This window comes from Leptosomus discolor, chromosome 3, assembly GCF_034619465.1.
Source record: "Leptosomus discolor isolate bLepDis1 chromosome 3, bLepDis1.hap2, whole genome shotgun sequence".
Classification (NCBI taxonomy): domain Eukaryota; kingdom Metazoa; phylum Chordata; class Aves; order Leptosomiformes; family Leptosomidae; genus Leptosomus; species Leptosomus discolor.
This window is the reverse complement of record NC_141393.1, coordinates 73,597,428-73,611,320: the sequence shown is the minus strand read 5'-3', so window position 1 is coordinate 73,611,320 and position 13,893 is coordinate 73,597,428. Positions and strand designations below refer to the sequence as shown.

General features: G+C 39.4%; 1 protein-coding gene across 1 annotated transcript in view; it reads right to left on the bottom strand.

Annotated features, from left to right (window-relative positions):
- CRB1 (crumbs cell polarity complex component 1) overlaps window positions 1-13,124 on the bottom strand; it is a 109,279-nt gene extending 96,155 nt beyond the window's left edge. Inside the window, exon 1 of the mRNA XM_086463139.1 lies at window positions 13,049-13,124. Coding sequence (XP_086319265.1) covers window positions 13,049-13,124 — 76 coding nt within the window. The remainder of the gene's footprint in view (window positions 1-13,048) is intronic.
- Between the last annotated feature and the right edge of the window lie 769 nt (window positions 13,125-13,893).

Here is a 13,893-nt window from a genome sequence, read left to right as displayed (position 1 = left end):
CAGCATTGTCACCTGTTAAACTGAGATGCTGCCTACTTGAAGGCTCTGAGGTTCAATCTGCTTATGTTTTGTAAAACATGCAATACACCTCATGAGGAAAAAGCTAAAAGTATTTTTATGGAAAAAAAAATTATCTGCACATTTGCAAGGAAGAAGGAGAATCCAAAAGAAGCCTGGTCCTCCACACTTGCATGACTCCTCTGGCTTTGGGCACAATCACATGCTTTAAAGTCAGTAAAAGTCTTTGAGAGTTTAAACTTAAAGTCAATGTACAAGTGTAAGTGCTAGGAAGACAAATGAGCTTTTTTAGATGAAATACTGGACTGACCTTGAACATGAAAGCAAAGCCCTCACTATTAGCACAGAAAAATGTTAGATTCCAGGACTTCACTTGAGAAGCAGAACTAATTAGAGAAGATTAACAGAAATGAGGCATGTAATAGCTGGAATAGGGCATTGGTGCAGTATGAAAGGCTGAATCACTGGACCTCTCATCAAGGTCAAGACCTTAAAAACACTAGAATCTTTTTAAAGGCAAGTGACAAGTTTTGCAGATGTTCCTGTGGCAGTCGAACATTCATTATAACATTTAAGCTCTGTTCTGCACACAGGAGTTTCCCCTGTGTTAAGACTGTTTTCAGCCTTGATGTCAGGGTACATTTTTGAGCATGGGGTCTTATTCAGGACCATGTTCACATTCCTACTACTCTGCAGGGGGTCCTGAAGAGGTAGTCACCAAGTCTGCACTAGGGTGGTAACACAGGGGAGATTTGAGAAATTTTTTTAATGAAGCAAGTAACTGATTTTTCTGCCTGTTTCTTCTTCTCAAATGGAGTCTGAAATATACTTTGCAGTCTTCTTCCTTGTACTTTCCACTTTCCAATTTTTCCTGTTACTAACCAGATTCCCACAAACTCTAATGATCTGTTTATTTCTGAACGATAATAAATGTTCCAGAATTGGTTGGACGGCACTTCTAATACCCTCCCTGAAATGACTGCTGTACCAGCACTGTAGTAATGGGCTCAGCTAAACTGAAAATGGTTCACATGGAATAGACAGGGTTGGAAGGGACTTCTGGAGACCATCTAGTCCAACCCACTTCCTCAAAACTGCATCAACTAGAGGAGAATGTTCAGCACCTATTACCTGTAATATGCCTACTTCTCAGAATTTTCCATAATGATTCATAAAAATTCCTTAGTTTCAGGAAGCCAGGTTTACTGTAAGCATGGGTAACCACATGCCTGTGGTTAATGGAAGTGTTGGTGCTCATCAGTGATTGCAGAAAAGAAGCAGTCATCCATGAAGACCTGGAATTCTTCAGGCTGATTCAGAGCCATGGCATAAAAGATGTGCAGGTTTAAAAGAAAACAGGAAAAACAGCCTCTCAGCTCTCTGAATGTTTGCAGTTATGCTAATAAAAGTAAGGAAAGGGTTCCCCTGTCTGTAGAAGAATTGAGACAGCATGTCTGAAGCTGAGGCACAATTAAATAGCATTGGCAGGTCATTGTGTGGGTTTCCTCTAGGTGTTTCTATGCTAACCCAAAGAAGAAATGACAAAATTCAGCATGCAATCACATTTCTGGTTGTCGCCTATCTGTTACACAAAAATCGCTGTAAAGTGTAATAATAGCCTCCTTTTTATTGTAGTAGTAATGAAGAATGCAGTTCCCTCAAAGTTTAATTTAAGAGCTGGAGTATAATGAGAAGAGGTCATTGCTGCCTTCCAATCAAATTCTTTAATTAAGAATAAAGAATGTAGTCCTACTTTTGATGCATCTCAAGTATCTCAAAAGGCATCATTCTCCATCTGCTTGAAAAGAAACCACTCTTGATTAAAACAACAAACTTCCTGGTTATGTAAAGCAAAGCCATGCTGGTCCTGACTGGACATAGCACAGTAGCATCTTCACTGAAACAAGTGGACTTAAACCAGAATAAATAAAACTGAAATCAACTCCGCTGAATGCTACTTGTGGAATATCAGAAGCACCTACAATATATGTGTATCTTACTGCAGCAAAACCCTTGTCAGCTCAGAGATGATGACTGGGGATACAGCAGGTCCAGGGTAAGTTATTTTCCACAGTCACTGGGCAGGGGGAACGCTTGCAGAGATCTGTGAGAACAGAAAATGCCCCTAGGAATCTATAAACTGGTGGGCACTTCCTGAAACAAAATACAGTGTCTGAAGGAGTGTTTATGGCTTTTAGGCTATAGTAGAAGTGATGTAGTAGTAGATCTGGTTTTGTTCTGCTGTGTGCTCAGAACTGAATCTTCTTCCTTTCTTACTTCTTTGCATCACTTGTCAGATCATTAGGTCAGTCTGTGTGCTGGAATGATTTTTATCCAGATTCTTCAAAGGTGCTCAGTGCTAATCCTTCCTTCTCCTGTTTAATCCCACCAAAGTTTTGCTCCAAACATGTCTCAATCTTCACTGCCATGGACAGTGGTGGAAGTTCTGAGTTGTCTACTTGTTCTTCAGGAAATCCAATGTTGTTTGGAAGCAGCCTTTTGAATGTGAAAATGGCAATTGATTTTAGTCGCTTTACTCTTCTTGCACTTTTCCATGAGGTTCAAAATGGGTAGATGTTAGGCTAAATTGAATCAGACATTTAAGACATACTCAAGAGAGAACAGAATGGATAGCTCTTGTTATATCAAGCAGAAGGTCTTTTTACATGGACTGAGGCTTGCAAAGTGTTCAGTACCATTAATAGTGAATACAGAATTACCAATGTCAGCTGTGTTTAATGTGAGAGAAGGGATGGGTTTATCTAGAAAGTCTGAATTGTTGGGCCCTACAAAATGTTGGCCAGATATTTTCTTTTTACAATTGCATTGCAGAGGCACCTATTTGCATTCTGCTGTCATGATATATACTGCTCCAAATACATATACAGGTGGTGATCAAAGAGGCTTGGATTATCATTTCCACAAACACATTTTTCATATTTTCCTATGTTTCAAGGTAGAAATCAAAGTGGAGCACTACTTTCAACGTTGTTTTGACTTCTGCTTTTTAGTTTGAACAGGGACAGGAAGACCCTGCAAGGGCCTTACACATTTTCGTCCCATTCAATAGCTCTGATGTAATCTCTGATATATCAGTGTCATTCTCTGGCTGCTTCTCTCACTGTCATTATGTATTTCTTTTGTTATGCAGCCTCTGTTTGTTTATCTTACAAGATTGGTGCCTTTCCTCTCTGTACCTGAACTGTGAGGCTATCAAAGGAAGGTAAGGGGCTGCTGGAGAAAAGCAGGTACAATTAGGATTTCTGTACAATGCGTAAGACTTCAGCAATGTTTTTGCCCTTCTTGCAGCTCTTGGAGCCGGCAGACTCAAACATGAACTACATACCATGTAGCTGTATCTTGGCCATTGCAATTGAATTGCATCTCATTTGGCCCGTAAATAACATTTCCAGAAATCTGTACGTAACTCTCAGTTTCAGTTTACTATTACATCCCACCAAAATGGGATCACCAGCAGATTGTTGTGGTATATTTAGCATTGCCTGCTCGCATTTAAGAGAGAGACCGTGGAAAGATGCCTGTATAAACAGCAAGTTATAGGTAGAGGGGTGCAGACAGAACTCCTTTTTGTGTGCTTTGAGCCAGCTCTAATCCAGGTGCCATTTAGCTGTATTAGCACAGCACAGTGCCTGATCTGACATGCTCTGCCCCTCAGCATGAGCTTGGATTCAGCACGGTGCTAACACAACTACACCATTTCTACACCAGAGGTGGCTGATGTCCAAGCAGCAGTGAGGCAATGTGTATTAGCTCAGACGTACTCTCAGGGGCTCTCTTTCCAGCTGTTAGGAGCTTAGTGAGTTATACTGAAGCCTTCGCTGATAACAGAGCCTGATCCCTTCTTTCAGCTGTGTGGACACTTGACTATGTTCAGATTCACGGATGGTTAGCCATAGCACGAGCAGTACCACAGCTGCTTTTTACATACCTACAAATTGCCACAAAGCTTAGCAAAACACATCTGAAGCTACTGCTGTATACAGATGTCTCTTCAAGGCTAGATTATTACAGTGAGAGTTTTGGATTCCCTGCCATGAGTAATCTGTCAGTGCAGGCTACTTAAATTGCAGTTGATTGGGTCCTTGCAGACTGATGACCGTCTATCTTTCTAAGTCTTTGCTTTGGCTTCCTGTCAAATTACGTTGTTTTCAAAGTCCTCTAGCTCACATTCAAAGAAAGGAAGAAATGTGTCACAGCCAAATTCAGAGCTAGGGCCCTCCTTGTGGAACAAAGAGCTAATGAAGTGCTCTGTACCATCCATGTTAGAAACCCCAACAAAGGAGAACAGGAACTGTCAAGGGAAGAGTGTGACCAATGTATGCTGCCTTTCATCTATCTACTCCTATAGCTCCTCTGGCAGTCTGAATGTGAATTAGAGCAGCTCTGGGCTTAACTACTTTATTGGGCAGTCAGCCTTTGGTAGTCCCGCAATATAGGAACATGGTGGTACTTCTCAGAAACTATCAGCAAAGGAAATGTCAGGCATTTCTGTCCATGGCCGAGTACTTAGGTTGAGGTACGCAGGTTAGTCTGTTTACCCACAATCTTGATCTCAGCCAATGTGACTGAGAGCACTTTGAAGGAATGCATCCTGTCTGCAGACTCCCTGACTAATGCAATTAAAGATGATTTGTCTGTCTTATTATTCAAGGAAAGGTTAAGGAAGCAGGATTCTAGTATGCTCAGCCTTGGGCAGGCAAGCAAGAGCAGTAAAAAGAAACAAGGAGTTTCTCCCCCCAAGCATCAACCCAGGCCACAATTATTTAAGCACAGCAATTCCCAGAACAGAAGGATGCACCAGGCAAGCGCCCTGATCCTTACTTGCTGGAGCAGAGACACTGTATGTAACGGGTTAGCAGCCCATGCCCCTTTTCTACCCACAGAAATATTTAGCCCTAGAAATATTTTGATTTCTGTCCCCGCTGATAAGATTTCAGGCAGGCAGAAGCTGCCCTAACCCTGAAGTTGCAGCAGCAACTGCAGCCTTGCTTTGTTGATGCCTGGAGAGGAACGTGTTTTGCTCAGCCTGGAGGAGTCCTTTAGAGCTCCAGTGGCAGCTGCGTGGTGTGTGTCACCGCATGTCAGGCCGCCTGCGGAGAAGCGTTGTCAATTGGAGTATTTGTCAAAAGATGGAAGCAATTTTCTGTTGACCCATTTTATGGGTGAATAAAATACAATCAATATAAAGTAAACATAAGAATCTCGTTGGAAAAATGTTTATCTGGGTTGGGTTTTTTTTTGCTATTTGCTGGTTTGAGAGGGTTTTCATATGTCGTGGCACTGTGAATGGCTGAGGAAACTCAAAAGTACAGTGAGAACTGATGAAACGTGTCAGTCTAAAACCAGCAAATTAATTTGTAATATCAATGTAGAATATAACATGTATCATTTATCTACTTGCTGCCTACTGTCTGTGACTCTAGATGAGTCAATTAAGTTTAAAGCCTTTCCTCAGAAAATGTAAATATCAGGACCTTTTTTTCGTTTTTGGGTCACCACAAAGAGCAAAGGGAATAATCAAGGTTGCCTAGAGACCAAGGCATTGTCTAAATTATTTTCTTAAAGCGGAGATATGAATTATAAAAACCAAAAAGTAGAAGTACCCTTGAGAGGTCTTTGGCTGCAAATCCCTGTAGGCAGGATCAAAGGCACTTAGATTGCTGTTTCTCTAACTTATTTATTAGAGGGAAAGCACTGAATATCAGGAGTTAGGAAAATGGACCAACTCATATCCTTTTATTGCTTGGTAGGTGACAGGATATACACATATTATTTTTAAACCTTAATGTTTTATAAATAAGTGATTTTTTTATTGTCATAAACATGAAATGTTAAACTTCTCTTAGATGAACCATGAGAGTGAAGACTCCCAGAACGATGTTTATTTGCTGTAGCATGTCCAAAAAGGTCACTTAAGAGTTCCTAGGAATTTCCTGATATTTGTTTTGGTGCAGGAGGTTCCAGTCTTGCATCAGCTTTTTATATAGAGCCAGAAGCTGGCTGTAAAATTTAGGTGCAGCAGGCAATCGTGTTTTCCATTCCTTTTCAGTTTTTTTTACTATGAAAATTATAGTATTAATAATCCATTCATTAACATTCATTTTCTTGCATTGTACTGCCAGTATAAGAAGTATCCTCAAACTGCAAGTAAAAGAGAAGTGATTTGACTCCAAAATCTGCAAATCAAACTACGTGATCTCTAGGGGTATGATCTATCCCCATCATAACAAATGCCTTCAATAGCCAAAGTGCTTATTTAAGGCCTAGAGTTCCAAAATATTTTGAGTAGGTACTTGATGTCTCAAAGAATGAGAGTAAACTACTTTCTAACTGAAATTTAGGCAGTTTTGTTGTTAATGCAACAAATGGAGCTGGGTTCAGGGCTGCCTTTGTTTTGAACAGCAGATAATCCCCAGTTGTGGTACAGGAGGGAAGGGAGCCATCCACTTGCCCAGCCCAGGAGCTGAGCCTGAGCTGCCCTGGAGCTTCAGTGCAACCACAGCCCTTGGGGCAAGTATGGACCTGTGCTTCTCTGGGGCTGCATCACCTTAGATCTTCACAGATCACCCCCAAGGTGGTGCTGACTGCCCTTCATCTGTGTAACACTGGCTGTGAAACAGGAGTCTAGACAATCTCTGGCAGATATTTATCTAACCCATTAATTGAAAAGTTGTGAGATAGAGATTTAATCATCCTCCAATTGGGAAAGTTCACTCAAATCTTCCCTGCTGCATATGTAATCTATTATTTTGCATAGTTTGCCCTTCCAAAGGTCACAGAGAGCAACCAATTTCAGTCTTCCTTGATTGCCATTCTCTTTCGTGTTGGTAAGGCTGTAATCATGTCCTCCCTTAGGCTTCACTTCCTGTGATGCTTTCTCAAAGGGCACATCTTTCTAAATGTCTTCCTATTTATGCTGTCCCTCTCCAGCACTTTCCTAATTGCCTCTCTCTCACTCACAGCAGTGCTCAAAACTAGATATAGCCAGTACTGAATAGTGGATTGATTACTGTCCCATGTGCTACATGCCATTTTCCTGTCAACGTATAACAGCAAAATATTTGCTTTTCCATATAGCTTTTCAATAGGGAAGTACTCAGTTTGGCCATCAAGATTTGAGCACTCTCCAAACAGCGTTATTTTCTTCCTGAGTTTCCTCCTGCAGGGAGGAGAAAGTGTAGAATTTGCACTGGGACAGGATTCCTTAGGTGTCCTAGGTTCATCAAAAGTAACATAGGCAAAAAACCCCCTTGTGGATAGATATAGATGTAAACTTTGGATGGAGAAACCTTTGAAAGATTTATGTATATATTAAAACACTATGTTTGTCCTCTACTTGAATGACATGCTTTAACATTCCAGTATCCATTTCTCCAGTACATTATCACTGAAGCTGCACAATATACCAGTGTGTCAAGATCTGTGCGAGGTCTGCGCTGCTGGTTGAGCATGCATGATAAAACACCCTTTTGCCCAACCTACTTTCTTTCCCATCAGACTTTTTCCTATTAGGTTATCGGACACAAACAACATCCACTTATAGAGACTGATCAGTGTCGTTGCTACAGAATTCCCTTTCTGTTCCTTCACTGTGAATACACCATCCAGTGTTTTATCCTGTATTGCCAAAACCAATGCCATTTGAGGGCTAAATTTTCAAAGATGTTTATTTCTTGCATTATGATTTCTGGATTACTAATACAGGATGTGGGAGACGTTGAAGCTCCAGATGTTCCCAGTGTCAACAGTTCCCATTTTACAAAGCACACAGCAGAGTGGTTGTCTGTAACCTGGTAGTCTTGCTCTGCTATCAGGATGGTAGGTGTAGCACCTTAAGGATGCCTTGTAAGAATTTGAATTGAAAGGCTCAAATACAGGTGTGGTTGGGATGTTCTTAATGTCACTTTTATGCAAATGGATCCATCTTGCAGAAGTTACTTTCTTATTTAAAAATTATAGGGTTGCTACTTTACATTCTTAGGATTTCACTTGATTCCAGAGGTGGAGATGTTATCCATAAGGAAATACATAAATGAAAAGGAAAAAACCCAACCAAACAAAAAAAACATCTCAACACCCTTACAATTGTGTCAAGAAGCTGTTGCTTTAACTTAAGATGATGGCAAACATCTGAAAGATATTTCATTTTTTTATATGGTATAGATGCAATGTATGATAGCTAGAGGGAAAGCTGCAGGACTCCTGGTGCCTGTGCTCGGATGTTGCTGACTGCAGCTCTGACAGGCACCACGCTCCACAACGGGCTAACGAGGATCTGCTGAAGTACCGAATCTGCTATGAACTCATCAAATGCGCATCCTAACAATACTTTGCTGGAAAGCTACTTGCATCATCTGAGTGTGCATGAGGGATGAATGGTATAAGCAAAACCACAAACCTCTTTATAAGTAGAACTTTATTCCTAATGCAGTAAATAAGTGGTAATTAGAAGTTCTGTGAGTAATGGGAATAGTTGCAGGAAATTAAAAGATCTTGTCCATGGGGAAAAATTGTATAGTGCCATCATCCCAGAGGAGCAGAAAAGGGGTGCAAATAAAGCTTAGATATTTTGCTTACATTAACAGCAATCCCAAATTAAATTCTGTTCTTAATTTATGAAAATTTGGGGGAATACTATGAAGTAAATAGTACTTTTTTCAGCTTTGCTGAAAGGTCCTGAAGTCATTAAAATGCAGAAAAGTAGTTATGAAAGCAAATTTTTTTTAACTGAATTTTTACCAAAGGGAAATGATGATAATTGTGCATTAGTGATAGATAACCCGTTGTAAAGCTTGTTTAAAAAAACCAACCCAAAAAAAAAAAAAAAAAAAAAAGAAAAGATGAGTTGTTGGATTAAGACAAAAGATTCTGAACTTGCACTTGACCCTAGACAGAATTACTTCCAAAATCAATTCCTAAATATACCTATATTTATCAAAATTTCCCGTCCTCTCTTTCTTAAGCAACTCTCTGCCCAGAGATACACACTCTAGAAGGCAAGTCCTAGACAAGAATATGGCAGCAATTAGTTATCAACGTTCTTCTGGATTTGGGACATGCTTCCTGTCAACTATTGTACGTAATGATTCACGGTCCCTCCTACAGAGCTGACCATCTCTGGGTGCCCCCCAGATTAATTTTCTGTAAGTAGTTCATTTGGTATAATTTGTGGAAACAAATTATGTTCACAAAACGCTATATAAAACCAACTTGTATTGAGGGCTTGCAAATGATACTCATAACCACAGGCACAAGGCATAAGTGAGTTTGCAGATCTGTACCATTACCTTGACATTAAGGGAATGGGGAATACTACTTCACACACTTGTATGATTGCAATTTTAGACAAAGCCTCAAACCCTCTCTGTTTATAGAGCGTCCCTAGACAAAAATAATTGGTTCTATGTAGTCTGACATCTTCATGTTTTGAAGACTGTAAAAAAAAACCGCAGTGAACTATTAAAAAAGATACATAGTACTGTACATAAGACTTGAGCACCTGTGGGCTGGAGAAACTCTTTGGTATATAAAGTAATGACTGGCAATGGAAAGATAATTAGTATATTTTATCTGATCTAATTTGGCCCAAATAAAATAAAATCTACCAGTGTCAGCAAAATGAAAATTTCCAACAGAGAAAAAGGCACAGGATAATCAAGAAAAGAAGGTACAGTTTTCTTTGCATTGATTCATAGCTCCATCGGTAAGCCAGGGTGGGAATGACACAGCCTGTGGAATGTGTGTTTTCCAGAGCCCTGGGAGGCATGTAACACATGAATTTGGGGCTAGGCTTGAACAATTTGCCCACACCTTTCCACAGGCTTGCTGTGCTGTAGCTTAGTTGTGGTGGTGATCTCTGTGGTGATGTCAAGAAGACAGAATGTGAATTAGGATAAACATTGCCTGCCAGAAGAGAAATCCTGCCCCTGGGTGGGTGTACAGTCTCCACACCTTCACCAGCAGCACCCCGTCACCTCAGGGACATGACAGCAGCAAACATCAGAGGAACCTGATGGATGCTCCTGCCCCAAGGCAGGCCAGTGTACAAACAAGGAGGCATCAAGGGCTCTCCAAAAGGCTCCTTTTTTCTGTGCCAGGAGAGGACTAAGCACATGATGTTTTTCAAAACATAACTTTGCAGGATGAAACTATACCTGTTCTTTTTTTATCAAGTACCTGTATTTCTGAACACCTGTATTTGTATTTGTACAGGTGTTGCACCTGACAGCATCATGTATCAGCTGGGGCTTCAGTAGACTAAACTAATTACAAATGGTTTTTCCAAAAGTACTTTATAGAATTGAAATAATAATAATAATAATAATAGATATTGTTTGTGGAAAGGCTGTGATTTACAAGTTTAAATCCCTGTCGCTGTACAGTTTGATGTTAAGTGTTCTTACTAGAGATAATAAAGGTAAAATATCATTTTTACCTGGAGATTCAAAAGGAACCGTAAGTGATAGGACCACATTGTTTAATACTAAGGTCTTCAGCTTTATAGAAGATTTACATGAAGCCAGAAGACTTTAACAAAAGTTTACAATCTATTCAACACTTAGTGTTGTACAAGAATTAAAGAATAGTCTCTTATAATACGTTCCAAAGTACATGTAAGCTATTTTACAAATAAGCGGGCACACAATTATTTTAATAATGTTGAACAGTTTGTTTGTATTTCTTTTTAGTTCAACATATTCGTTTTATGCTATACCAGAATATTTTGTTTTCATGTAGAAACATTCCTGAAAAATGCTTTAATTTTATCACAACTGTTACTAAAAGAACTGTCTGTATGGGACACTTCTCAATGTATGCATACCTCCATTAACCTCAGGAAAATGGATGAGCTGAAAAAATGTTATATGCAGACATGTTTTTAGGAAGCCTTGGCTTCTAAATACTACCTATTTCCCAAGTTGTTTAGAATAAATAATTAAAAGGAAGACTTTAAGCAGGACCTAAGATGAGAATCCTTTGGGGGATGTCCAGTAAACTGATTTTAAAAATATAATGGCTGATATAACTTTTATAAATATCAGCAATCATCTCTGTTCTGTTTTATCCTCAGCTTTTCTATCTTGGTCTTTCTCAGCTTTAATTTTTAAGTAAGCAAGTAATTGCAGTCAATACTTCTGCCTCTTTTTCTGTTTTATCTGTTCACACTTACGTGCTTATTAACAGAAAGTGTTAGCAGTTTCAAATGGCGTACAAACTTTCTTGACAGAAAATGCCTATCAATCAAAATTGTTGAATACACTGCTTCCATACATACAGATATGGCCCTGAGCCTGATTCTGGCTTGTGCTGCAGCTGCTCCATCCTGGTATATCAATTTGTATCACATCAGTTTGCAAAAGCCACAAATCTACCTGAGAAGGAGAGTCCTGGAAAGCCTCTTGCTTGAAACTGGCCATATGGCCATAACCCAGAGAAAACTCATGCCACATCTGAAATGTCATCCCAGCCAACTGTGCTAAGGAAAAGGCACAAAATGACACACAACTACCTCTCCCTCCTTTGGCATCCTGCGCTGAGCAGAGCTCACCCAAGGTCAAGCCAAAACCTGTGTTTATCTTCTTTTTTTAACTGATTCCTGGGGGGCTTTTTTCTTGTTTACATTCTAGCAATGCCTTCTTTGTGCATGATGGTTTTAATGTGACCTTTTAAATTTTATAAGCACTTAACATTTTATTCCCTTTCCCAAAGCTTTTATATTTTTGTTCTGCCTCATGTATAAATTAAATTCTTAACTAAGACCATTCCTGTTACCTTCTTTGAATGAGATATCAGACTGTCTCAGAGCCTTTCTTGTTGTTCAACCTACAGTATAAGGCTTTAAAAATTGCTTTTTGAAACTGGAAGATCCAGTCTCTCTTTTTTTCAGGATATGTCCTCTTGTGAGTTAATTTAGAAAGAACACTTTGGCTTCCCTGAGTCACATCAGTACATCCCCAAGGAAGAAAACTACTAGGATAAAATGATCTTTCTATGACATTCTGTATGTTTTCCTACATCTTATAAGTGTGGGGGTTTTTTTGCAGTGCTGGTTGAGCCAACTGCATCTGTTTGCTCTTCAGTCTTTAATTTATGTTGGGCTGTAAACTGTCCAAGTAACAATTTCGGTGATGCAGCAACAGAAGGTGACCCAGATTACACAACACTGTACGCTAATGCCAAGTCTTCTTGTTTAATGGCAGCTGCTCAAAGCTTTGTCTTACTGCGATTCACATTCACCAGACACAAATCAAGCAGCCTCCTCAGACAGACACACATCCTGCCTGTCTTCATTTTAAACATGTTCAAGAGCTACTGCTTTTCATACACATATATCAGCCTCACCAGCTGAGGCCATTTAGCCTCCTTGGCTTGTATTTACTCTCAACCATCTGACACAATTATCTAGGAAATCCATTGTGACTTCCAATATTTTGCATACTTCTGTTTATGTGGAAGTTTTCTGAGCATATTTCCTCTATAAAAATAGTTGGACTTTTATAGTCCCTCATAACAGAGATATTTTAGAACACCAAATGTATCACAGTTGTTTAATAACCAATTTCTCTAGAGGTTATAATTAAAAAGGCATATATAATAAAGCAACGAGTGCTACTAAAATACATAACACGAACAGCTTTAGTAAAGGATAAATTAGTCTATATTTTAATCAGATAGGTTTAAATTTACTGGATGAATGGTATCAAAATGCAGACTTTAAAGTATAGGTACAGTTTTAACAGAACATTTTATTGATGTACTTTCGATATGTGAAGCAAGGCATTAAAAATGCTTTCATTCCTCATTTAAAAAAAAAAAAAGTTTAAGCATGAAGATCAGGAAAGCTATCATGCATTGAGTTCATACAACTTAGTTTCATGGACCAAATCTTTTTGGCATCTCCATCAAATTTTGAAAGCCTTCTGACAACACAAGCTTCCTGCTAGAAGTACACATCTACCCATCTACCCAGAGGACATGTCAGAACAATAAGAAAAAGTGTAAATCTTACTTTTTAAATGGACGAGCAGCAAAAAAATGAGGTAGAAGCTGAGTAGAGAGTTAATTCTTGAATGAGCCATATTCATCTTGATAGGACATTCTCTGTGGAGTTGTCTGTTGTCCAAAGGGCTGGTGCTGATCCTCACTGCTTTCTCCTCATCTCTGAAACTAAGATAATACCCAAGGCACTCAGTCCCCTACGAGCCATCTTTGCCTGTGCCCCTCGTCAGCCTGTTCACTGCAAACCTACAGACTTTGATTCAAAAGGCAGTTGTGCTTGTTAAGGTTTTACTTCGGCAGGTCCGAGTGATTTTTCAAACCTGGTGCAGATTTGTCTGCTAGCTGGACTGGAGTCTTTCCCCGGCTTTCTGCTGCAGAACTGTGTTGTGAATGGTGTGCTCTGCCTGGCTGGCACTGCACAGCAGATAAGGCACAGTGCACTTTTAATCTTTCAAAGTGTATCACTCATTATATTCTACGATTTACTACATCTACATCACACTCCTGATGCATAGTACAAACATTTTATGCTTGCTTGCACAAATTCAGCTAACAAACACTTTCTTTCTGCATTTTTTCTGTATCTTACCTCATTAGCACATGAAATAAAAAGATGAAACATCCCCATTCTCAGTCTTTTTTGCAGTTTGATATTAGCCTCTTCCACAATCTTTTGTTGTTGTTATTGTTATTGTTTACACTGGATTTAAATGCTTTTGCCATCACTAAACAGCAGAATAATTGGGAGCTGGCACAGGTCCTCCGATCTTCATCAGGTGGTGTTTTAATTTTGAACTGCTCAGGAGGAACCAATCACTTACAGATTCAGAAGGTAACATAGCAATATTGGTAAGA